At 38.6% G+C, this 26,917-nt stretch overlaps 1 protein-coding gene across 1 annotated transcript in view; it reads left to right on the top strand.

Moving 5' to 3' along the window:
• The window catches only part of DCDC2 (doublecortin domain containing 2), a 184,015-nt gene that overhangs the window by 58,210 nt on the left and 98,888 nt on the right, over positions 1 to 26,917 (top strand). The window contains exons 6-8 of the mRNA XM_016954988.4: positions 9,876 to 10,022; positions 11,715 to 11,769; positions 22,405 to 22,567. Coding sequence (XP_016810477.1) covers positions 9,876 to 10,022; positions 11,715 to 11,769; positions 22,405 to 22,567 — 365 coding nt within the window. The remainder of the gene's footprint in view (positions 1 to 9,875; positions 10,023 to 11,714; positions 11,770 to 22,404; positions 22,568 to 26,917) is intronic.

Here is a 26,917-nt window from a genome sequence, read left to right as displayed (position 1 = left end):
CCTCCCGAGTAGCTGGGACCACAGGCGCCCACCACCACGCCCGGCTAATTTTTTGTATTTTTAGTAGAGACGGGGTTTCTCCATGTTAGCCAGGATGAGCTCGATCTCCTGACCTCGTGATCCGCCCGCCTTGGCCTCCCAAAGTCCTGGGATTACAGGCTTGAGCCACCAAGCCCGGCCCAGCCTCTTAACTCTTAATTGTCCATTTTTTTTTTTTTTAAAAGGGGTCATTTATGATTATTTGATAGTTTAAACTATTTGCCTAGGGTAAAAATCAGATATCAGGAAGTATTAGTGCATTTAAAGAGGAGGCATAGAAAGAATAATTTAGTGGGGTTGTCTAAATGTAAGAAATCAAAAGCATTTTTTTCAGGTTCCAACATTTAAGTGAAGATTAACATCATAGATTTAAATTGTGAAGCCTATGAAATTATCCCTTGATGGAGGCTGACATTTATTTTCTGTCAGATGGGAGGGTTACAAATAACATATACATGTGCACAACATATTAAAAGTATGTATATGTATATACTGCTTTAGCAGAGTACACTGTTTCAAGTGTTTGTGTTTTCATACACACGTGATAAAATAGTTCTCAAATGATTGCATATTATGTCTTTCAGGTAAATGTGTATGCAGATTAATGTTTGTATATTTACACATATTAATATCCACAGTCTCATAGTCATTGAGATTTTAAATATAATTAGGTGTTTTAATTGAAAGGAATACTTTACATGTGGCAAAAAAATTCAAATACGATATAAGTAAAGAGCATTTCTCCTATCTTAGGCATGCCCAGTCCTTCTCCCTAGTACTTTTCAGCATCATCCCGGAAATATTCTATGCATGTGCAAGCATATACATTTTTAATTTTTAATTTTATTTTTTTGAGACAGGGTCTCGCTGTGTCACCCAGGCTGGAGTGCAATGGTGTGATCTCAGCTCACTGCAGCCTCGATTGTGCACACTCAATTGATACTCTTACCTCAACCTCCCAAGTAGCATGCACCACAACGTCTAGCTTTTGTTTTTTTTTTCTTTTTTGTAGAGATTAGATTTTGTTATGTTGCCCAAGCTGGTCTTGAACTCCTGGGGTCAAGCAATCCGCCCGCCTTGGCCTCCCAAAGTGCTGGGATTACAGGTGTGAGCCACTGTACCTGGACCACTTTTTAAAAACATTAAATGGAAATGCATACATATGTATAAATAAATAAATACATGTATACAAACACCCCCTTGATTTTTTCCTATAATAAATCTTAGAGATTATTCTTATCAGCACAGATACCTCTATTTTATTATTTTTAATGACTACAAAGTATTTTATTTATTTTTATTTTTATTTTTTTTGAGATGGAGTTTCACTCTTGTTGCCCAGACTGGAGTGCAATGGTGGGATCTTGGCTCACTGCAACCTCCACCTCCTGGGTTCAAGTGATTCTCCTGCCTCAGCCTCTCAAACAGCTGGGATTACAGGCGCCTGCCACCATGCCCTTCTAATTAAAAAAATTTTTTTTTCGTAGAAACTGGGTTTCACCATGTTGGCCAGGCTAGTTTCAAACTCCTGACCTCAAGCAATCCACCCGCCTTGGCCTCCCAAAGTGCTAGGATTACAGGTGTGAGCCACTGCGACTGGCCCAAAGTATTCTATTTTAACACAAAGTATTCCAAATCCTAATCTTTTATTAAGAAATTTTTAGTTGGGCAACATCTCATTTTATAAAGTAGAATGAGTGTTCCCAACTTAATTTTTTAGACCAGTTACCTCTTTTTTATAATTTCATTTTTTAATTTTAGGTTCAGGGAATACATTTGCAGGTTTGTTACATGGGTATATTGCATGATGCTGAGATTTCGGGTACAGATGTTGTCACCCAGGAAGTGAGCATAGTACCCAATAAGTAGTTTTTCACTCTATTTCCCTCCCCTCTCTAGCAGTCAACAGTATCTACTGTTCCTATTTTTATGTCCATCTGTACCCAATGTTTAAGCTCCCACTTACTAGTGAGAATAAGTAGTATTTGGTTTTCTGTTCCTGCATTCATTTGCTTAGGATTATGGCCTCCAGCTGCATCCATATTGCTGCAAAGGACAGGATTTCAGTATTTTTCTGGCTGCGTAGTATTCCATGGTGTATATACACCATATTTTCTTTATCCAGCCCACCATTGATGGAGCACCTAGACTGATTCCACATCTTTGCTATTGTGAATAGCACGGCAGTGAACGTACCAGTGCATGCTTCTTTTTGGTAGAATGATTTATTTTCCTTTGGGTTTGATGGATATTTAGGTCATTTCTAATCTTTTGCTATTACATGTACATGTCTTTTTGTATAAGCAAAGTTTATCAGGATATAAAAGTCTAGAAGTTGAATTGTTGTATTAAGTTTCAAATGCCTTTAACATTTTGATAGATACTGCCAATTGCCTTCCAAAGAGTTTATTCTAATTTATATTTTCACCGGAAGTCTATGAACGGGCCTGTTTGTCATACTGTTACCTGTCTAGTAAAACTAACATTTAGGCTTTTCACTCATGTTGCGTGAAAATAGTATTTCATTGTTTTTGGATTTTTATTTAATATACAACATCATCTGTTGACTATTTCTTATGTGTCAGGCATTATTCTCAGTGCTTTATATTTTTGACTTAATTAACTGAGCGACCCTATGAGGTAGGTAGTGTTTCTATTCTCTTTTAATAGACATGAGATGTGAGACATAGAGCAGGAAAATTATTTGCCCAGGGTTATGGAGATACTGAGTAGCAGGGCTGGGATTCAAGCCTAGTAGGCATTCCGGCTCCAGAGCCTGTGTTCTAAATGACCAAGGTACTCTGTAAGTAAATGCCACATATTTATATCCATTGTATCTGAACTGTCTGTCATGGCCTTTGCACGTTTATCTTATTGATTTATAGGCACTCTCCAGGGGTCCCCAACCCCCAGGCCATGGACTGGTACCATTCCGTGGCCTGTTAGGAACCCGACTGCACAGCAGGAGGTGAGCGGCAGGCGAGCATCACCGCCTGCACTCCACCCCCTGTCAGATCAGCAGCAGCATTAGATTCTCATAGGAGCGTGAAGCCTATTGTGAACTGTGCATGCGAGGTATCTAGGTTGTGTGTTCCTTATGAGAATCTAATTCCTGATGATTTGAGGTGGAACAATGTCATCTCATAACCATCCCGTCCCCCACTCCGTCTGTGGAGAAATTATCTTCCGCAAAACCAGTTCCTGGTGCTAAAAAGGTTGGGGACCACTGCTCTAGACATATTGGGGAAATTGGCCTTTTCTGATAGGTTTTAAGTACACTTCCAGTTTGCATTTTCTTTACATTTCTTTTTTCATACAAATATCTTAAATTTTAATGCAGTCTAATTTTCAATCTTTATAATCACTACATTTTATGACTTGTTTAGATCTTCCTTACTCCAAGATTATAAGAATATTCTCCTATGTTTTCTCCTTGTATTTTAAAATTTTATTTAAACCTTTGATTTTGTTGGATTTTATTTTGGTGTCAGAAGTAAAGGCAGATCTCAATAATTATAATTTTTTTTACATATATAATTTTGACATTTGACATATACATAAATGTAAATCCACCCTATAAGTAATATAAAGGACACAAAGGTATATACAAGTAATTTCACAGCCAGATATACCTATTCATACATATATTAATATGAAAAAATTTACACACAGAAATAAAATATATTCAAGTAAAAATATAGAAATGAAAGTATAGTTATGTTGCTCAAACACTTGAATACTTAGAGAAACTTCTTTTTTTTTTAAACTTGTATTTTAGGTTCACGGGTACATGTGCAGGTTAGTTGCATAGGTAAACTTGTGTCATGGTAGTTTGTTGTACAGATTATTTTGTCACCCAGGTACTAAGCCTAGTACCCAATAGTTACTTTTACTGTTCCTCTCTCTCCTCCCACCCTCTACCCTCAAGTATGCCCCAGTGCCTGTTGTTCTTCTCTTTGTGCGCATGTGTCCTCATCATTTATCTCCCCCTTGTAAGTGAGGACATGTGGTGTTAGGTTTTCTGTTCCTGTGTTAGTTTGTAAAGGATGATGGCCTCCAGCTCTTTCCATGTTTCTGCAAAGGACATGATCTGACCCTTTTTTTATGGCTGCATAGTATTCCATGGTGTATATGTACCACTTTTTCTTTATCCAGTCTACCATTGATGGACATTTAGTTTAATTCCTTTTCTTTGCTATTGTGAATAGTGCTGCAATGAACATATGTGTGCATGGGTCTTTATGGTAGAATGATTTATATTCTTTTGGGTATATACCCAGTAATGGGATTGCTGGGTCAAACGGTAGTTCTGTTTTTAGCTCTCTGAGGAATTGCCACACTGCTTTCCACAATGATTGAACTAGTTTACACTCTGCCAGTAGTGTATAAGCATTCTCTTTTCTCTGCAGCTTTGCCAGCATCTATTATTTTTTGACTTTTTAATAATAACCATTTTGACTGGCATGAGATGGTGTATCATTGTGCTTTTTGTTTTCATTTCTCTAGTGATAAGTGATATTGAGCTCTTTTTCATATGTTTGTTGGCTGCAAGTATGTCTTCTTTTGAAAAGTGTCTGTTCATGTCCTTTGCCCACTTTTTAATGGGGTTGTTTTTTTTCTTGTAAGTTTAAGTTCCTTATAGATGCTGGATATTAGACCTTTGTCAGATGCATAGTTTGCAAAAATTTCTCCCATTCTGTAGTTTATCTGTTTACTCTGTTGATAGTTTCTTTTGATGTGCAGAAGCTCTTAAGTTTCTCAATTGGTAAATTTTTGCTTTTGTTTTGATTGCTTTTGGTGTCTTTGTCATGAAATCTTTACCAGTTCCTTTGCCCAGGATGGTGTTGCCTAGGTTGTCTTCCAGGGCTTTTATAGTTTTGCATTTTATGTTTAAGTCTTTAATCCATTTTGAGTTGATTTTTGTGTATGGTATAAGGAAGGAGTTCAATTTCAGTCATCTGTATCTGGCTGGCCAGTTATCCCAGCACCATTTATTGAATAGGGAGTCCTTTCCCCATTGCTTGTTTTTGTTAGTTTTGTCGAAGAACAGATGGAAGTAGGTGTACTGTGTTATTTCTGGGGTCTCTATTTGGTTCCGTTGGTCTACATTGTCTGTTTTTGTCCCAATACCATGCTGTTTTGGTTACTGAATCCATGTAGCATAGTTTGAAGTTGGGTAACAGGATGGCTCCAGCTTTGTTCTTTTTGCTTAGGATTGTGTTGGCTATTTAGGTTCTTTTTTGGTTCCATTTAAATTTTAAAATAGTTTTTTCTAGTTCTGTGAAGAACGTTATTGGTAGTTTGATAGCAGTAATATTGAATCTGTAAATTGCTTTGGGCAGTATATGGCCATTTTCATGATACTAATTCTTCCTATCCATGACCATGGGCTGTTTTTTCCTGTTTGTTTGTGTCATCTCTGATTTCTTTAGGCAGTGTTTTGTAGTTCTCATTGTAGAGATCTTTTACCCGCCTGGTTAGCTGTAGTCCTAGATATTTTATTTTATTTTTTTGTGCCAATTATGAAAATGTGCTCCTGATATGGTGCTCAGCTTGGATGTTGTTGGAGTATAGGAATGCTACTGATTTTTGTACATTGATTTTGTATCCTGAAACTTTTCTGAAGTTATTTCTCAGCTGAAGGAGCTTTTGGGCCGAGACTGTGAGATTTTCTAGATATAGAATCATGTCATCTGCAAACAGGGATAGTTTGGACTTCATCTTTTCCTATTTGGATGCCCTTTAATTCTTTGTCTTGCCTGATGACTGCCCTAGGAAGGGCTTCCAATACTATGTTGAATAGGAGTGGCGAGAGAGGGCATCCCTTTCTTCTGCTGGTTTTCAAGGGGAATGCTTCCAGTTTTTGCCCATTCAGTGTGATGTTAGCTGTGGGTTTCTCATAGATGGCTCTTATTATTTTATGTTCCTTCAATACCTAGTTTATTGAGAGTTTTTAACTTGAAGGGATGTTGAATTTTATCGAAAGCCTTTTCTGCATCTATTGAGATAATCATATGGTTTTTGTTTTAAGTTCTGTTTATGTGGTGAATCACATTTATTGATTTGCATATGTTGAATGAACCTTGCATCCCAGGGATAAAGCCTATTTGATCATGGTGGATTAGCTTTTTGAGGTACTGCTGGATTCAGTTTGCAAGTATTTTGTTGAGGACTTTTGTATTGATGTTCATCAAGGACAACAAACTTGGCCTGAAGCTTTCTTTTTTGTTGTGTCTCTGCCAGGTTGGGTATCAGGATGATGCTGGCCTCATAGAACAAGTTGAGGAGGAGTTCCTCCTCCTCAATTTTTTGGAATAGTTTCACTAGAAATGGTACCACATTTTGTACATCTGGTAGAATTCGGCTGTTAATCTGTCTGGTCCGAGGCTTTTTTTGATCGGTAGGCTATTCATTACGGATTCAATTTTAAGAGTTTGTTATTGGTTTATTCAGGGAATAAATTTCTTCCTGGTTCAGTCTTGGGAGGGTGTATGTGTCCAGGAATTTATCCATCCCTTTCAGGTTTTCTAGTGTATGCATAGAGGTGTTCATAGTAGTTTCTGATGGTTATTTTTATTTCTGTAGGGTCAGTGGTAACATCCCATTTGTCGTTCCTAATTGTGTTCATTTGGATCTTCTCTCTTTTCTCCTTTATTAATTCAGCCGGTGGCCTATGTATCTTATTAATTTTTTTTTAAAAACCAACTCCTGGATCCACTGATCTTTTGAATAGTTTTTCATGTCTCGATCTCCTTCAGTTCACCTCTGATTTTGGTTATTTCTTGTCTTCTGCTAGCTCTGGAGTTGGTTTGTTCTTGCTGCTTTAGTTCTTTTAGTTATGTTATTAGGTTGTTCATTTGAGATCTTTCTAACTTTTTTTTTGGAGACAGGGTCTCACTCTGTTGCCCTGGCTAAAGTGCAGTGGCATGATCTCTGTTCATTGCAGCCTCAACCTCCTGGGCTCAAGCGATCCTCCCACCTCAGCCAAGCAGCTGGAACTGCAGGAGTGTGCCACCATACCCAGCTAATTTTTTTGTATTTTTTGTAGAGACGGGGTTTCACTATGTTGCCCAGGCTGGTCTCAAACTCCTGAGCTCAGACAATCTACCCGGCTCAGCCTCCCAAGTGCTGGGATTATAGGCATAAGACACCATGCCCAGGCAACTTTCTGATGTGGGCATTTAGTGCTATAAATTTTCCTCTTAACACAGCCTTAGCTATGTCTCAGAGATTCTGGTATGTTGTATTTTTGTTCTCAGTTTCAAAGAACTTCTTGATTTCTGCCTTAATTTTATTATTTACCCCAAAGTCACTCAGGAGCAAGTTTTTTAATTTCCATGTAATTGCATGGTTTTGAGCAATTTTTAAAGTCTTGGTTTCTATTTTTATTGTGCTGCGATCTGAGGGTGTGTTTGGTATGATTTTGATTCTTTTACATTTTCTGAGGATTGTTTTATGTTTGGTTTTGTGGTTAATTTTAGGGTATGTGCCATGTGGCAATAAGAAAAATGTATATTCTGTTTTGGGTTGGAGAGTTCCATAGAGGTTTATCACATCCATTTTGTCCAAGGTTGAGTTCAGGTCCTGAATATCTTTGCTAATTTTCTGCTTTTATGATCTATCTAATACTGTCAGTGGAGTGTTGAAGTTTCCCACTATTATGTGGGAGTCTAAGTCGCTTCGTGGATTTCTAAGAACTTGCTTTATGAATCTGGGTGCTCCTGTGTTGGGTGCTTATATATTTAGGATAGGTGAAATTCTTAATGTAATGGCAGATATGAGAGATTTGGTTGCTGCTCTCTTGGGATATGACCATTTTCCTTTAACGTTAATAAATCTTATGGTTGGCCCCTCCCTATGCATCAGTATATTCATATATAAAAAGCATCCCATAAAAATTTACTGAACTTGCTTTTTATGTTTCTTGTGTTTGTAGCAAAAGAAGAAAGTAGAGCAACAACAGTTATATAAAAGAAGGCTAAAATCATGAATTAGAATTTATTCAGTGCTGGGCCAGGCGTGGTGGCTCACGTCTGTAATCCCAGCACCTTGGGAGGATCACTTGAGCCCAGGAGTTCGAGACCAACCTGGGCAACATAGCAAAACCTTGTCTCTATTAACAAAAAGAATTTATTCACTGCATTTTACTTACCTGCAGAGGAAACAAGTCAAATCTTGGCTGTTTCCAGAGTCCACAGCTATGCTGGCTTTTAATTTCTAGCTATGAAATTACTACTGATTGAGATATAACTATTTTGAAGAAAAGTAGAAAAATAATGCTTGGGTATAGGCCATTGGCTCTCAAGCAGGTATGATTTTGCCCCTTGGGGACATTTGGCAGTGCCTGAAACCATTTTTGGTAGTCCCAACTGGGGATGGGGTGGCTACTGCTACTGTTTAGTGGGTGGAGGCCAAAGGTGCTGCTAATAAACATCTTACAATGTACAGGGCAGCCTACTCACCTTTCCAACAAAGAATTATCTGGTCCAAAATGTCAATAATGCCAGTTTTCAGAAACCCTGGTCAAGTGTTTTTTGAGATAGCATCTTACTATGTTTCCCAGGCTGGTCTTGAACTCCTGGGCTCAAGTGATCCTCTTGCCTCAGCCTTCCAAGTAGCTGGAACTATAGGCATGGGCCACCATGTCCAGCTTAAGTTAAGGCAAAAAACATAGAATTCTGGGTTAAGTGTTGATATTTAGACTTGTTAGGAGTAGAGGTACAATGTTATAAAGAAAGAGACTTTACCATCTGTATACTAACTAAAAACACAAATACATTTCAGGAATGTTGGTGGCTATTGGTGGTTATTTTCATTGTATTTCATGGTTCTGTATGATATGGCCATTTATGTCATCAGGAAACAAGCTGACAGGTCAATGGGTTTTTTTTTTTTGCGTCTGTAAATGACATTTAATCTTATTATGTAATATAGGAAGACAGAAAGCTTTTTGATGATACTGAAATCCTTCCATTTATTAATAGCTCTTGCTTATAACCTTAAAAAATATGCACTGTCTTTCTGGTTTAGTTTTCTAATACTTATTTTCCTGTTCTTTAAAAAAAATTTTGTGGACATTTAAAATCATCTGGTAAAATTATGACTGTTCTTTTAATAAGTAACATATTAATTGTAGCTCGTAGCAGCAGTTTTACAGTAAAGGAAGGTTATTGTGAAACTGCTCAATTCTGGGAAGATATAATGTTCACTCTTGTTTCGCTTAGTAGGGACGGCAAAAAAAAGAAAGAAGCACAAATGCTATGCAGTTCTGCATCATTAACACTGGCAATGGGTTCTTTTACCTCCTGCCCTCTCACCCCATTGTTCCTGACCCGGTTCTCTGTGTGTTTGTATGTAATATTTTGGTTGAGGGCTGTTCTTACACAGAATGTGGTCAGAAGCTTGCCAGCCTGATGAATATGCTAAGAAAATAAAATTTAAAAGTATTAACAAAATAGAAGAATCAATGTTCAATGGAAACAGAGCTTTATTTAAAGCACTGTGATCTGTACAAGTTAATTTTTCTCCTCTAAAATTTTAATATGGCAGCAATAGGGATCCTTATGCCAGATCATCAGACTCACTGGGGTGAAACCCTGTACAGCAAGATAGTCATCGTATCTGCATTATAACATTAGCATTTAGTGGAATCTAATAACTTTGAGGCATCTATAATGCAATAATGAGAATAGTAACAAATGAGCTAAATTAAGTACAGAATGTTTTTATTTACTATGTAATTTTAATTTTTTTGACATCCAGAATACTTTGTAATCTTAAGCAATTCTTTAAATGTTGGTTAAAATTCTAATTGTTGGTGTTCATATTTTTGACAGGCTTTATACTTTAGAAGGAAAACTTGTTGAGAGTGGAGCAGAGTTGGAGAATGGGCAGTTTTATGTGGCTGTTGGCAGAGATAAGTTTAAGAAACTGCCTTACAGTGAGTTACTTTTTGACAAGTCAACCATGAGAAGGCCTTTTGGGTAAGTCTTACTCCTTACCACTCCTCATGCTTTAGTTACCACTTGAAATAGCATTGGGTCTTTTGCTGACCACCATTATATTTTATGTAACTGATAATCTTATTTATCACTTAGAATGGAAAGCATATATGGTATACATTGATCTTTGTTTTTATTGCCATGATGGGAGACTGAAAGCTATTGAACAAAAATATAATTTCTGGGAAGTTATGAAAGACTACATAGTTTTTTTTTTTAGCGTGCATGAAATTTATAGTAAATACAAAAATTTATTATTGTGAAGAAGATACAGGGCAATGAGCTTCTCTACAGCAAACATTATTAGAAGTTTTTGTGTCTTAATAGTTGCTAGACCAAATAACTTTTCAGTTGGTTTGGATAGAAACATCCAAGAGTGTTAAAAAACCCATAATATTTTATACTTGTTTTAATAATAACTGTAAAATATAAAAACAACATAATCCCACTTATGCAAATAGAGAGGATGGGTGTACAGTTAATTCATGTAAAATTTTAAGGATTATACTTTTAATTACAATATACCGTAAACAGTTTTTCTCCATGAAATGTCATATATTTGTGAAAGATGCTTTATTTCAGCCTAGGAGAGACACTGCGGAGTCACTCAAGAAGAGCTCTGGCCCGTGCTGCAGGATCTCTCGGCTTGCTCATGGTGCCCAGGGATCCGTCTCTGTTGCTTTTCCCAGAGATTCTGTGGCCACCTTGCCATTGCAAACCAATTTTTTTGTGGTTGTCATCTGCAGAAGTAGAGCAGAATATCACCAGTGTGTTTGCAATTAATTCACAATTTGTGTAACTTGATGGAGAGGCTGGCCAAGAGCTTCTAAATAAGTAATAGATGAAATGGAATTTCAGGGGTGGTGTTTGAACTATGCAAGAGCACATGGTTTTCTAGCACCTTTGAATTATTTACCAGTTGACTTATTGCTAACCAACCTTACCCATCCATGAAATCAAATCTTTAGCCATCTTTGCTAAGCAGCCCTAGGTTAACCTGCTGTGATCAACAGTGTGTACTTGATGGTAATAAGAAAACTGTAACTCACGTTGGCCTTTCTCATACAATTAATAAGAATTTTTTTTTATATGTGTCCTTCTATTTTTGGAGAGATTCAGTTGGGTTTCAAGATGGGTCTTTTCCTAATAATACAGATATCAACAAAACAACTTATTCTTACAGCCTAAAAGAATTTTTAACTTTTTGGTGAGGACAACTTGTTTAAAAACTACCTGAATGCAAATGCCAGTGTTTTACCTCTGCTCTTCTATCAGAGGTAGACATAGAAGACATCATAGAAACGAAGGAAATTTGTTTTTAACTCAGTCTGGAAAAATCATTATTCACATTTGGAAATGATTTTTTGAAATGCAAATAGGACACTTTGGGATCTGGATAAAAATGCTATACAAATTTCAGGTGATACTAAAAGTTTACTTGTAAGCATTGATTAAAATAGTATACAGGAAAACATTACAAATCTTTTGGGATGGAATTTGGAAATGTTATGATCTTTGTGAAATTGGGAAAGTATGTGTTAAAGTGTATGTCATCTACCTTTTGTGAAACACAGCAGTAAACAGTTGACTTCCAGGTGGGGATGATAATTATCTTGCATTGTACATTATTTGTAAACAACATTCAGATTTCTAAATTGCAATTTGTTTCCACAGTCAGAAAGCTTCTTCACTACCTCCTATTGTAGGATCCAGAAAGTCTAAAGGGAGTGTAAGTATCAGATGCTTTCCTCGTTAATGTTCTATATTTTTATATGATACAAAGAGACTGTCCTTTGGGCTTCAATTAAGTTCCAAGAGATAAAACTTAGCCGCTTCGTGGTGTATAACCAATTATGTGAAACAGCACTAGAACTTTAATGTTACACTTATGGTCCTAAACAGAGCTAACATTTTTTAGAATATGTATTTTAAAATTTTTTCCTTGTATATACACCTGACATAATTTATATTGCACTTAAAATCTTGGCAATAATACTTAAAACTGTAAGAACCACTGTAGTAGGTCACATCAATGATCATCCAGTCTTGGTTTCTATCTTTAACGAAGACTAAAAGGGAAGTTTTGCTGAGAAAAGGGGTATAATCCTCATTAATATTCCTTGAAAAGATTGAGAATTGTTCCAGGTATTTAGTTTGCCATCTGAATCTTTTCCATTTATCATTTATTCATGGTTTGTTAATTCAGCAAACATTTATTAAATACCTACTCTGTGGGAGTAACGACAGCATTTAGTAGGTAATTTCCTAACCTTCTTGTATTTTCAGTCTGCGCTCCCTGATGGGGTGAGCTCCATGTCATGCCAGAGCGTTGCCTTGGCAGTTCTTCCTGGCTGAGGCTTCTCTTTCTTCCCTTTTGGTTGAATTGCCCGACAAGTTGTGATCAGAACTGATTTGACATCTTCCACCCACACCCTGAATTAATTAAGCAACATTCTTATTTTGGTATTTTGTAAAGTAAATGATTTCTAGGCAATGATATTGTCTCCTAATGATTTAGATCCCTCCTTTTTTTTGGTTATATCATGTGAAATTCTTGAAAGAAAGACAAATAATTTTGTGTACATAAGTAGTGCCGAACTCAGCATAACAGATATTAAGAACTCATTAGCTGAGACTCTTATACTATTTATGACAAAAATAAAATAAAAATCAATAGAGCTCTTGCCCTCAAGCAACTTACAATCTACTTGAAATAAAGAAGATAGCTTAAAAAGGCAACAAACAAGCTAATGCTAAACATCAAATATCTAGAGATTGGTGACCATGAGAGGGAGGGAAGGACTGAATGTACAATGGCAGCAGTCCACAGATGAAGTTGAATTTGAGCTCTGCCTTTGAAACTGTTTAAAATTCAGAAGAAGGTAGATGAGGGGAGAGGACCTTCAGATCCAAGGAAGGGTGAGACGGTTGGGGCAGACGTGGGCATGCGAAGAAGCAGTCACGCTGGCTGACATTTACCGGGCCCTTGAGGGCTCAACACTATGCCAAGCTCTTTACAGTAGTGATTTATTTAACCTCACCCCACAAGGCAGGCATCTTTGTCATCTACATTTAAAAAGGAATGAAAAAAGGAAGTACACAGAGTAGAAGTGACAGGTTCAAAGGCTCCCATTGAAGGCAGAGGTTGCAGTGAGCAGAGATTGCCCCACTGCACTTCAGCCTGGGCAACAGAGTGAGACCCTGTCTCAAACAAAATGAAGCAAAATAACATAAAATACAATACAATACAAACAAAGGCTCCTACTGAGCAAATGGCAGGGGAGGAATTGCATCCACACAGCCGGCTCAGAGCTCCTGCTCCCGAGCTCCGGGACAATGAGTCCCTTAGGCTGACTGGAACAGATGGTCCTTTTTGGTGTGGGGGCTGATGTGCCTGACATGGTAGGTGGTGACAGTTATTACATGACCTTGAATAGCAGAATGAAGAGTCTAGTGTTTGTCCTTGAATAGAGGGCAGCCCACAAGGGCTTCTGAGAGGTGAGAATATTAATCTGAGTCCATTTTGGGAGCATCAGATCTTTTACATGGAGGAAGACTTCACGTGGTGAGAAGCCATAGATAAGTCAATGGTTGTAAGGCAGTTGCAACTATCTTGGTATGAGGGGAAAGGAGCCTAGACTGGGGAGGTGGTAGAGACAGCAGGAAGTGATGATTATTCTGGAAGAAACCAAGGAACAAAGGATTTGTGTGATGATTAGATACAAGGGGTTAATGGAGAAATTGGGGCCAAAGATAACTGAGGTTTTTAAGCTTGGAATTTGAGAAAATGGTAGTTCTATGGCCAAGAAGAAGGCAGCCAGGGCAAAGAATGACCTACGTAATTTCAAACATGTTGAGTTGGAAGTATCATCAGGAAACTTAGTTGAAAGTGTGCTGCAAGCAGTTGTAAATGGCAGAGCTGAGGCCTGCCAAGGACATCAGGACTGAAGCTGCAGTTGCAGGTGGTTTTTTTTTTTTTTTTTTTTTTTTTTGAGACAGGGTCTCACTCTGTCACCCAGGGTCATGTACAGTGGCATGATCATGGTTTACTATAGCCTTGACCTCCCAGGCTCAAGCGATCCTCTCACCTCAGTCTCCTGAGTAGCTGGGACTCCAGGCATGTGCCACCATGCCTGGCTAAGTTTTGTGTTTTTTGTGGAGACAGAGTTTCACCTTGTTGCCCAGGCTGTTCTCAAAGTCCTGGGCTCCAGCGATCGGCCTGCCTTGGCCTCGCAAAGTGTTAGGATTACATGTGTGAGCCACCGCACCTGGCCTGAGTTGTAGATTTGAACAGGCATGTAATGGTCCTAGTTGAACAGCAGACATAGCATCACTGTGGTACTTCATCACCCAGCACAGCTTGCACAGAGCAGGTCTCACTGGTGCTGCCAAGTGAGAGAATGGATGAGGGGCTCCTAGAGGAAGATGGTGCGGTGAGAATTACAGAGGGCCCAGGCTTGAGGAAACCTAACTTCACAGGTGCGGGGTCAAAGAGGAGTGAGAAGAATATTTCAGGAGGTGAAAACGATATCAGAGCAACTATAAAGCTAAATAAAACTCATGAATTTAGGGATTGGAAATTGTATTTTGCTTTTTTTGTTTTTCTTTAGGACTTTGTAGCAGAATCCCTTCTGTGTACTGTATAGATATTAGCTTATTAATTCTCACACTGCAGCTAGAGGAATGATTACAGAGACCCATTGTAATTGAATAAATTGATGAATAAATTGATCCCAAGTCACAGGGAAAGTCGATGTCAGGACCAAAGTCATGACCCAACTCTTTGTATTCACAGTGACTGGACTTTGGAATGATATGTTTAGTATTCTGAAATTTGAAAAACTAAAATTTTCATTAAAAATGTGTAGAGCATTTCCTGCTTTAAAATGCATGTGTAGGTACACACATGCAATTTTTATTTCTTGCTCATTTGTAAGTTTTTTAGACTGTGCTGTGAATACTGTGATACATCAATGTCATCACATCAATTCATCTGATGATTGGATTTTCCAGGTGTATGGCACAGTAGTAAGCCCCAGGGATACAGCAATGAGCGCAAAGATCTGATGCTCTCTCTGATACTCATGGTCTACTTGAGTAGACAAAGGTGAAACAAGCGATTCCATTAATCAATGGATACTTATGAAGTATGATAAAAATGAAAGAAAAGTGCACAGTAATATGAAAGACAATAAAAGAAAAACACATTTAGATAGGTGTGTCAGGGGAGGCCTCATGGAGGAAGTGACGTTAAGCAAAGACTCAGTTATAAGGTATATTTGCATCCCATAGAAAGCAAAGTTGTCAAACGTAGTTCCATGCTATGACTTAGAAAAATAAAATGATAGCAGAGTTTGTCCCTCTTTCCACAGTGTTCCCATAGCACCCTGTATCCATCCACTCCATCCGTCATCCATTCCAAACATACTCACTGAGCTCCTACTAAGTGCCAGGAACTGTAGGCACTGAGCGTATAGTGGTAGATAGATGAGGACTTAGATTTATGGTGCTTTCATTCTAGTGTGTGTGTGTGCATGTATGTGTGTGTGGGGGGGAGGGTATGGATGGGATGAATGGGAGTAGACAGACGATCAACTAGTAAACAAATGTACAAATAGTTTCAAATGGTGATAAATACTATGGGGAAAATAAAATGTAGCAGGGCATTGATTTATATAAAATTGTCTGAAACTGAGACCTTAATGATATCTAACACAGCCAATTGTGCCAGGGATGAGGCCGGGGAAGAAGAGCATCCAAGGCAGAGGAAACAAAGTCACACAGGCCCTTGCTAAAGAGCCTGGCATGTGAGGAGGCCAGAAAGAAGGCCGTGAATGAAATCGGAGAGGCAGGCAGGGCTCAGTCATATAGGCATGCAAAGAGTTTGGATTTTATTTCTTGATGGGGTGCCATTTAAGGGTTATAGGGAGGGAGTGATATAATTTGCTTCAAAAAAAATTTTTTTTTTTTTTTTTTTTTTTTTGAGACAGAGTCTCACTCTGTTGCCCAGGCTGGAGTGCAGTGGCATGATCTCGGCTCACTGCAACCTCTGCCCCGCGGGTTCAAGCAATTCCCTGCCTCAGCCTCCCGAGTAGCTGGGATTACAGGCGCCCGCCACCATGCCTGGCTAATTTTTGTATTTTTTTTTAGTAGAGATGGGGTTTCACCATCTTGGCAAGGCTGGTCTTGAACTCCTGACCTCATGATCCACCTGCCTCGGCCTCTCAAAGTGTTGGGATGAGAGGTGTGAGCCACCACGCCTGGCCTGCTTTACATTTTTAAGTGCTCATTCTGGCTGTGGTATCTCTAGGGAAATGGTTTGGGGCGAGAATAGAAGCAGGAGGCAGTGGGACATGTACAGGTATGTGATATAGGTGAGTCCGCTAGGTGGCCGCAGTGGGGGCGGACATCTATTATAACTCTTCTTTGAGTATATTGTCATTGACTGATTCGCTGATCCAACAACTATTTATTGAGTTCATATGATGTCCTGGGACTGTTCTGGTGCTTCAGGGCCCAGAGATTCTGAAGTACTAAATGCACGGAGGTTACATTCCAGAAACAAATGCACAATATGTGTGATATACACCAGGGATAAACATGAATAAAAATACATGAAGACATGGGAAGAGGAAGTGAGAGAGGGTGCTATTTCAGCTGGGTGGTTGGAAAGGCCTCTTTCAGGAGGTCACGTTTGAGTAGAGGAGAATAACCCCTGGCACAGTGCCCGGTGCCTGGTAGGTTCTCACAAACTTGGCTTAGGCAGTGTGTGAATGTTTGGCATTGAGCCACACAGAACTTCCTATGCCAGTAAATCCAAAGTCACAAGCTCGATTTTTAACAGGATTAATTTACTCCTTTCCTTTAATGAATTGGTTCCCAGGAGAATGCATGCATTTTATAGATCATTAGCTGCCTGGCACTGCGAGGAGGGGTGTGAGTGAAGGGGACTGTGTGGGGAGAGCTTAGCTTCTGGCTGTAGGAACCACTGCAAAATCCATGGGGAAAGCACCCTAAATTCATGATGCAAATCAAAGGGGACACAGAACTAGAGTTTTAGAAATTTATTTTTCCCTACATGGCTTTCCAGGAATTGCTCTTTTGCATATAGAAGGGAGTGTGGATGAGGGAGTGGTAGAGCTTGAGAGAGAAAGAGAGAAAGCAGCTGCCATAGTGTACACAGGGACCCCTGCTGGTGCGTAACTGAGTTGGTCAGGGAGCCTGGGGAATGCCTTGTGCAAAGCAAGACAGACCAGAAGTCATTCCTTTTATAGCCTCAGTGCTGCGGGAGTCACAGAAATTAACATGTTGAGAAAAATTTTAAGTTGTGATTCTAGCCTTAAAAACAAAAGGAAGATGTAAATAAATTATCTTAAATTCGCTGAGCTTGAAGAATAAACCCATCTGCAGAAGGCTGTTTTCTAGTGACAAGGTGACACCATGTAGAATCACAGCACCCTCTATTGGAAAAGACGAAAAAATCAGGAAAGTATTTGAAAGTGAAAGCCAACGACTAAATGATCTTTTGTTGTCCTTATTACCATTTGGCTTATACATCTTATGGTCAGTAGTTTACAGGATCAAATATGATTTCTACGGTTTTGACAAAAAAATTTCGTTATTATTCAAGTATCACAATGTCACTGTGAAGCAAGTTATACACATATTAAGATGAATTCCTTATACTCCAAAACTCCATTTTGCCATGGGGAAACTGAGGCTGGTATAGGTAAAAGGGCTTCTTACTCTTGTCATCACCAGATATGCAGATGAGAGAAATGTCAGGTGGAGTCACCGTCTAGTCCCTACCCCCCACCCCCAGCTTATAATGTCTCTGGGTGCACCCATGAAATACATCGTGAAGGCTGCTCACTGAGGCAAACCTCTCACGAAATTATTTTAAATTTGATGTTTTTTGGTCTATATGTTTTTGGCACATTTTCATGGGGACTGGAAATGAGTTTTTATGCTAATGAAAAAAACCTGAGTTGGTTGGATCTAGTTGGAAAGAGCCTAGGGAACTGTTTAAGAAGTATCCCAATCTTGGCCAGGTGTGGTGGCTCACGCCTGTAATCCCAGCACTTTGGGATGCCAAGTGGGGAGGATCATTTGAGGTCAGGAGTTTGAGAGCAGCCTGGCCAACATGGTGAAACCCCTTCTCTACTAAAAATACAAAAATTAGCCAGGTGTGGTGGCGGGTGCCTGTAATCCCAGCTAATCGGGAGGCTGAGGCAAGAGAATCACTTGAACCTGGGAGGCGGAGGTTGCAGTGAGCCAAGATAGCACCACTGCACTCTAGCCTGGGCAGTAGGGTGAGAGTCTCAAAAAAAAAACAAAACCAAAAATATACCAATCTTGGTAGAGTGAGGGATGATTGGAGGCTGTTTTAGGCTTTTTGTTTGTTTGAGCCAGAGGTTTGGTATTCCTTTTGGATATACTGATATGCATGTGAGACAAAGGGCAGGACAGTGGTTGGAGTATCTCAAGGGGTCTAGTTTTTGCATAGGACACCCTGTCAAATTAGGCTGCTTCTTGATTTCTTCCACTTTGAGATAAAGCCATAATTTGTTACTTCTGGGATGGCTGTTTTAGGGAACCATACTATATAATAGGAGTTTTTAGTGCTTTGGACATTAGAAAGTTTCAGTGTAGTAGAAAAATCAGACCCTTAGAAAGTTAATTTATTTATCTGTAAAATGGTGATAATAATACTTATCTGTAAATTTGGTAAGTATTTGTGTTAATGTGTATGTAGCATGTAAGGGACACCCAGTGATATCGTTTTATTACTGGGATAGCTGTATGAGATAGCAAAACTCCCCTATCTCTTATGCTCTGCCAATAGCAATGACTATCTATGTATTTGAGTTACAAGTCACATGTGGAAGCCTTACAGAAAAAGCTCCCTCTCTCCCTTTGTCCTTTCCCCTCTCTAACTATGTATAATTTATGTAATTGTGTAAAACAAATATATGAATTATATGTGTATATAATTTATATATATAGTGTATTATGTATTTTCACATGAACACTTTAGATGAATCAACTTTTTTCTCTTCTCCCCCTTCACCCTCCTTTTTTTTTTTTTTTTTTCTTAAAAGCATTTAGCTGGGTGCAGTGACACATGCTTGTAATCCCAGCTATTGAGGAGGCTGAGGTAGGAGGATTGCTTGAGTCCAGGAATTTGAGGCCAGCCTGGGGAACATAGCAAGAGCCTATCTTTAAAAAAAAAAAAAAAAAGCATTTCAATTATTTTAAATTTTCTAATTACAAAACAATTCTTTCCTGTCTTAGTTTAGTTTACTTTTTACTCACAAAGTTCCTGGAAATTAGTTATTACTCAATAATTGAATGCATGAGTGTCAACTGCAAAATCTATGCATTATGTAGTGATTTGAATCAATTAGTCTTTCTTAATACTCCAAAATTACCCTTTTTCGAGTGTCTTTATCAGAAATTTGATAAATCGGAACTTTTCTGTCTATTCATAAACAAGAGTGGTGACTTAGAAAGACACGCACTCCAGGGTGGGGCTTCTGCGTCTCCCTTGTCGTGCCCCTTTGTGAGTAATGCTTTCCCCAGAGAACTGCAGAAAATGATCCTGCTGAGCTACAGGGTTTCTCATTCATTGGGTTCCATTCCAGTCCTTGCAAGTTCAACAGCATCTCAGAACATTCTAGTAAGCTTGCTAACGGCGTGTGAAAGGTTGATCTTCTCATCTAAAGCTTTTAAATTTTTAAAATCGACCAGGTGCAGTGGCTCACACATGTAAATCCCAGCACTTTGGGAGGCTGAGGTGGGTGGATCACCTGAGGTCAGGAGTTCAAGACCAGCCTGGTCAACATGGTGAAACCCTGTCTCTACTAAAAATTCAAAAAAATTTACCTGGGTGTGGTGGTGTGCACCTATAATCCCAGCTACTTGGGAGGCTGAGGTAGGAGAATCTCTTGAACCTAGGTGGCGGAGGTTGCAGTGAGCCGAGATTGCACCACTTTACTCCAGCCTGGATGACAGAGTGAGATTCCATCTAAAAAAAAATAAATAAAAATTTAAAATCTTGGGATGAAAGACTCCATTGAGAATAAAAGGGACTATGAGACTTGGCTGATGCTTTTGGAACTTCTGCCATAATCGTATATTTCTTCCGCCAGACAGTTTATGGCAGAGCTTAAGTTTCTCAAGAAAGAATCCTCAAAGAAAAGAAAAGAAAAAAAAAACCCTCTGGTTGCAGTGACCGTAATAATTAAATGGAAACTGTATGTTTAAGTTGCAGTTGGAATAGGAAATTAAATTACACAAAAAGTGTTATAGATTTGGACAAGTTTTCATACTGTTAATAAACCTATGCATAATTCATTTACTTGTAGGCTATGACAAAATAGCATAAATAACTTCATTTGTAAGGCTGTGAATTTTTCCATTTCTAATTGGATGATGGCTAAATCCATTTAAATGCTTCTGGATGACTGAATATATAAATGTTTAAAATGAACAGTTATAATAGTTTTCTAGGCAGATTTGTTTATTTAATATTACTACATTTACTTTCAGACACAAGCATAGTACAGATGTTGCATAAAGATTACACTCAATATGGTATGAGTTTGATATGATTTTTAAGAAAAATATTAACACTCTGCTCTTGAAGAAAGCATTCTGATACTTATTAAACAAACACCATACATCACGCACTGTACTAGTCACTCCATAAGCCTTATCATTGCATCCTCATGCTAGACCTAAAGGCAAGTACATTAACTCCACTCAAATAATGAGGAAACTGAGGCTTAGAGAAATTAAGAGTTAGTTAACCCATGGTCCCCGTGTTCAGTGGCAGAGCAGTAGCTCTCAGCCATGTATTTGGGGTTTCTAAAACTTGCATTCTTTCCACTACCTGCAGCCTCTCACCATATACTCTCAGGTAAGTTTAGCACCTGAGCATCTGAGAGCCAAGGCTGCCTTAGTAAGGGAGTTTCTTGTTCTTTTTCTTTCCTTTTCTTTTCTTTTTGTTAGAGATGCGGTCTCACTTTGTTGCCCAGGCTGGAGTACAGTGGTGTGATCACAGCACACTGCAATCTCAAACTCATGGGTTCAAGTGATCCTCCTGTGTCAGCCTCTTGAGTAGCTGGGGCTACAGGCATGTACCAGCACGCCAGGCTGATTTTTTTAATTTTCAATTTTAGAGATGGAGGGTCCTGCTGTGTTGCTTAGTCTGGCCTCAAACTCCTGACCTCAAGTGATCCTCCCACCTTTGCCCCCTAGGTAGCTGGGACTATGCTTAGGCTGGCCTCAAACTGCTGACCTCAAATGATCCTCCCACCTCTGCCTCCTAGGTAGCTGGGACTACAGGCTGGAGCTACCATGCCTGGCAAGAGGGAGTTTCTTGCCGTAGCAGTGGCTCAGTATCAGCACAGCTGTTCCTTGCAGTAGCCCCCAATGTAGTGGCTGCTATGTGGCTCCCCAGGAGCTGTACTGGGCCAGTGATAAAAGCCACCGAAACTCAACCTCCCTTTTGTGTGGAGGAGCCCACTTTTGGCAGCCACAGGGTCTTCATTGTGAGAGACACATGGGGACCAGAGATAACCATGGAAGGTGTGATCACCCTGGCTGCCTTGTGGGAGTAGGGGCAAGCAGCTGCGCAGCTCCCTCAGGAACAAGTGGGGACATGTGGTCGTGAGCCTCTTGAGTCTGTATGTGGCTCTGGATTTGCGATTCTTAGAGACCATGGTGGTCACCAACAGACTTGTTAATATTGGAGAATTTCTACAAGCAGAGTGTATGGCTGCTTGTAGGATGACATCTATACACCCATAGTGACAACTTGTTACGAAGGTATTTGTAGATTAATTGATCACTGTAGGGGAAGTCACCATTTCTCATCCAATAGACACTGGCTGATTCTGCAGAAAGGTGCAGGAGTGAGAGGATTGTTAAGGCAGTGGATTTACAGTGGTTTTGGAGGCAGCTGCTCTGCCCCTGACTGGCTATAGGATCTTACGCAAGATTTATCCTCTAAACCCCACTTGCTGATCTCTACAGTGACGTGGTAACAGTAGTGTCTATTGTGAGCTAGTAACTAGGGCTAGCATGAGGATTGAGTGAATACAGTTTTATAGAATACCTGGTACATATTAAGAACCCAATGATTGTTAGCTATTATTTTTATCCTCCTTCCTCTCCTAGACCCTTTTGCCTCCAGGAAGATACATTTGGAGTTAATGTATAGAGATAGACAGTTGCAGAACCAGGACAATACACCTCCCTGCCCCTGCCCTGCTTACCAGTAGTTAATGACATGTATTTACTGGGAATGTTTTTGAGAGTTCATTAGCTAATAATAAGGGTCTAATACTTTGCCATTTAGGGAAATGATCGCCACTCTAAGTCAACAGTTGGATCCAGTGACAACTCATCTCCTCAGCCCCTGAAGAGGAAAGGGAAAAAAGAAGACGTGAATTCAGAAAAACTGACGAAATTGAAACAAAATGTAAAATTAAAGAATTCACAAGAAACCATTCCAAACAGTGGTAAGTGTGTTATTATTATCTTAAGGCTGTGATACAATTTTAATTCTTAAATAGATCCATTGTTTCTCTGGGCCCACAGAAGATATTCCTTATTTTCATATATGAGAGTTTTCAAAGAAAATTGTATTTGTATATGAGAGATGCTGCTGTTTTTATGCTTGGTTTTTATTTGTAATTAGATGTTGTGCCATGAGGACACTTGTTTTGAGATCAAATATATCTTGTGGTAGTCTTATTTTAAAAGTGTATTTTTTTCATCCTCTACTCCCACTGATATTGCTTGATTAATATTTTTACCTACAACTACTATGATATTGGTCTCTTATTTGTGTGTCTGTAACCCTTGCCCACGTTCATTATGATTTATTAGTCAAAGATCATCTTTCCTGAAAAGTCATTTTGTTAATTATACTGATAACCAAGAGAACACTAAATAGACATAACATTTTATCAGTAAACAATAACCTATTCAGCAAAATTAGATGTAGTTTCATCTTGCACTAGCAGGTGAGAGATGGTATAAAATAAAATAAAAAATTGCATTAGTCCAAGATTTCACTGGTATGAGATAAAAGTGTGGTAGACTAAGGAAGTATGTAATGAAAATTGTTAACTTTGATGTTAGGTTTTTGTAAGAGGGGCGAGTTTTGGTTTTATTCCCAGTGTGTTCTCAGAGTGGAGTGACGCTGGGGTGGGAATGGCTGGCTGGGAAGCAGACCAGTGGAATGACTCCTGCTCCTCTTGCCCTGAGATTCCCCTCACACACCCCACCCGTGGGACTGTGAGGGGTTCCAGGAAGAGGACTGATGGGATCAGGTTTCAGATTAATGGGCAAAGCCTTACCTTCCACCTGGGAGCTCCAGCTTATTTCAAAGTCGATATGAAGAGTTACATTAGAATTAGAGCTAATATGAGCTTCACAGCTGAGGAGACAGTTTGAACTCCTGTGAGAGTTTAGAGGAAGCTGCACAAATGATTAAAGAGTCAGAACAAAGACGCGTGAGGCTAGGTTAAAAGAACAGGCGAAATGGGTGAACCAGTTCCACAGAGAAGTGGAGGGGTCTAAATCATCAAAGACCTAAATGATCGAGACTAGCTGGAAGTCAGGAGTCCTAGATTCTCGTCCCAGCTCTGCCATTGACCTTGGGCAGCTCATTTAACTTTTTTTTTTTTCTTTAGCTCCATTATCTATCTGAAAAATGTGGGTTCTTATGAAGATTTCTTTTTAAAGTTTTGATTATCTTGAAATTTGTACAGTCCTTTCCCGTGAGTAGAAAACAAGGAGGCTAGGGTGAAATACAGTCAACAAATATTTACTGAGTGCCTATTATGTGACAAGAATCAAAGAAAAGAAATTAACCCTAAGAACATACCCTACCTTGAGCACTAAAAATAAGAGAGGCTTTAAAAAATTAATAGATACTAGATTGTGAGGCCCCCAAAGCCTTGGGCTATGTCCTACTAGTTTTTTCTTATTTCCAACAACTGGCACAGGTCTGAGGCACTTAATAATTATGTTGAGTGAATGAATGATGGAAGTTTAAAAATAGTTAATTCTGTAATACTTTAATACCCATCATGAAACAGGACCCACCTTAAACTTTTCATTTTGTTTTTTTTTTTGTTAAAAGCCTTTTATAAGATGTTCTTTGCTTCTTTTCTGTGAGGTTCTTGTTAGCCTATGAAAATCCCAATCCTTACTTCCAGTATATTTTTAAAAAGTCTTTAAATTAAATAGTTGTCGCCTGGAAGAAAGAGAATGATCATCTTTTCAGGTTATCTCATTTGTAAAAACTTGAGAACACAAGAGGCCGTATTAACATATCCCTTGTTCGTAGGAAAGTAACCTTCATTAAAAAGTTGAATTATTGGCTGGTACAGTGGCTCATGCTTGTGATCCCAGCACTTTGAGAGGCCAAGGCGGGTAGTCGGATTGCTTGAGTTTGAGACCAGCCTGGGCAACATAGCCAAAACCCGTTTCTGCAAAACAAATAAAAAAAATTAGTGGGGCACAGTGGCATGCACCTGTAGTCCTAGCTACTTGAGAGGCTAAGGTGGGAGGAACACTTGAGCCCAGGCGGCTGAGGCTGCAGTGAGCCATGATCGTGTCACTGCACTCCAGCCTGGGTGACAGAATTAGACCCTGCCTAAAAAAAAAAAAAAAAAAAAAAAAAATTGAATTATTGGCATTTTTGCTTTTGTAGAAATTCACAGTAGTTTTTAACAACATTTGTGTTGGTGGGCATGAAGGTTTAAAAAAGTGTTTATGATTGAAGCAAATAGTATTTTAAAAAGAAAAGGTATAAGCCTTCCTGTTCTTTTATTTTTTTCTTTAGAGAATTTTGCAGTTGTTTTAGACAGTAGCCCATTTTAAGTCTATATTTTCCAATGTGGTTTTATAATGTGCAGATTATAGGTTTTAAATTGCTGGATCTCATTGTTACAGGAAACGCTGCTGGTGTCTTTTAAACGAAGGTTTTAGGGAATGAATTTTTTTTTTCCTCCACTAACTGGCTTGCACCACTGATATAGAAGCATTTTGTATCTTTTCATTTGGATAGAAAGAACATATAACCTGGAAAATGAATCTTGGCTTCCAAAGACAATTTTTTTCCAGGAAAAATGAAAAAGGATTTTGTGCAGTTCACTAGATTAAACCGTCACTTGATAACTTTAAGCATATTAGCTTAAGTCCATACTACTGAAAATTGAGCAATTTGGTTCTTAATGGATCTCCCTGCAGATGTCTTTGACTACAGAAATTTTCCAGATTATAATATCAAAAGTCCCTCTCCCTTTCTCTCTTTCTTTAATTCAGCCTTCATATTCATTTATTATTAAAGTTGCTTTTTACTTTAATGTCATCTATTTTAGTAACTAGAACCAAGTATATGCTTTTGAATACTCATGTTTCAAGAGGGCTCTTATTCCTTATAAAGGTAAAAGCAATAAGAATTTGAAGCAAAATGAAAGTGAAGGGTGTAAGAACTCATAATAATGTAAAAAAATGCAAAAATTTGGTTTTAGAGATAAAATTTACATGGCTTTTTCTACTTACAATGTATTTTAAATTTGATATTAAATAAGCTATTTAGTTTTATTTCAAAGTGATAAATTTTAGCGTTAGGGTGAATAGCTATGATTATTTTCTAGCATATGTTAACTTGTGCAAATGTTTGATCTAGTGTTCTTTACCTATATAGTATTTTCATTGGAATTAGAAAAAAGAGACTTCATAGGTTATCTTGATTTTTTAATAATTAAAATTGTAGTCACATATTTTTTCGTTTTTTTTTTTTAATATCTGATATTTACTGATTCAGTTACCAAATGCTGTATGAATGTGCAATGCTTCTATCAGTCTGTAGATGGCAACCTGGCTCTAATTTTGTTTCCTTTTTTCTTTTCTTTTTTTTTTTTTTTTTTGACTCTGTTTCTCTCTGTAATAGTAAAGCTTAATAATTCAAGCAGAGCAGTGACATATTTCTTCAGGGAAACAAATCCCATTTTCTTTTGGTAGCCAAGATGCAAAGTAGGATTGGTTGGTGATTGATGAAGTTGGATGTGAAATGCATTTTTAGTGTTGCATTTAAATACCAGCTTAACTGGCCAGCACATGTTTTTGTTACACTTTCCACTTGAGTTGCAGTGCCTTGAGATATGCTTTAGAGGCTGTTAACTAGCTACATTCTCCACTATGACCAAAACAGTAACGATGATTGTTTTGAAATAGCATTTTGTATGATTGATCATATCAATTGGTATTGTTAATATTTGGTACATGAAAAAATATAGTGCTTTTAGAACCCTTGTGAACGCAAGAAGTATAGTGAATTTAGGTCTCTGTAGGAATATTGAAAGGGCTGCAGAGAAAATAGCCTGGTCTCTTTGACTTACATTGTATTGATAATTGTAAGTACGTTTTCAAGGCAAAGCATTAAAAAGGCAAAAATAAGAGTTGTATTCTTTTGATGGATGTGGCTCTCTTTCACTTTGGGTGAGTGGGCACGCCTGTGTGCCCACACATGGGCCAGTATTCTTCTTGATGCAAATCCTGGTTTATTCCCAGTGTGGTTCTGTGATAGTTTCCGTGAAACTTGTGATTTTTCGACTCCTGATGACTGATTGGGAGCAGGTGTGGTGCCGGCAGAAGGATGTCTGAATATTATGACCTTGTTGGGTGGACTGCCCTTGAGCAGTCACGCTCTTGAATTTCTTAATAGCTACAACCTGCACATGGTTTGCCTGCATCGCCCCAAGCATGAAGCGTTACTGCAATTCATCCTCAGAGTTATGAGGCATTGAAACTTGAGCTTCTTTGGTTCAGCCATGAATCAACCCAGGCACTTG

The sequence above is a fragment of the Pan troglodytes genome, chromosome 5 (assembly GCF_028858775.2).
Source record: "Pan troglodytes isolate AG18354 chromosome 5, NHGRI_mPanTro3-v2.0_pri, whole genome shotgun sequence".
Taxonomy (NCBI): domain Eukaryota; kingdom Metazoa; phylum Chordata; class Mammalia; order Primates; family Hominidae; genus Pan; species Pan troglodytes.
This window is presented reverse-complemented; position numbering and strand designations above follow the sequence as displayed.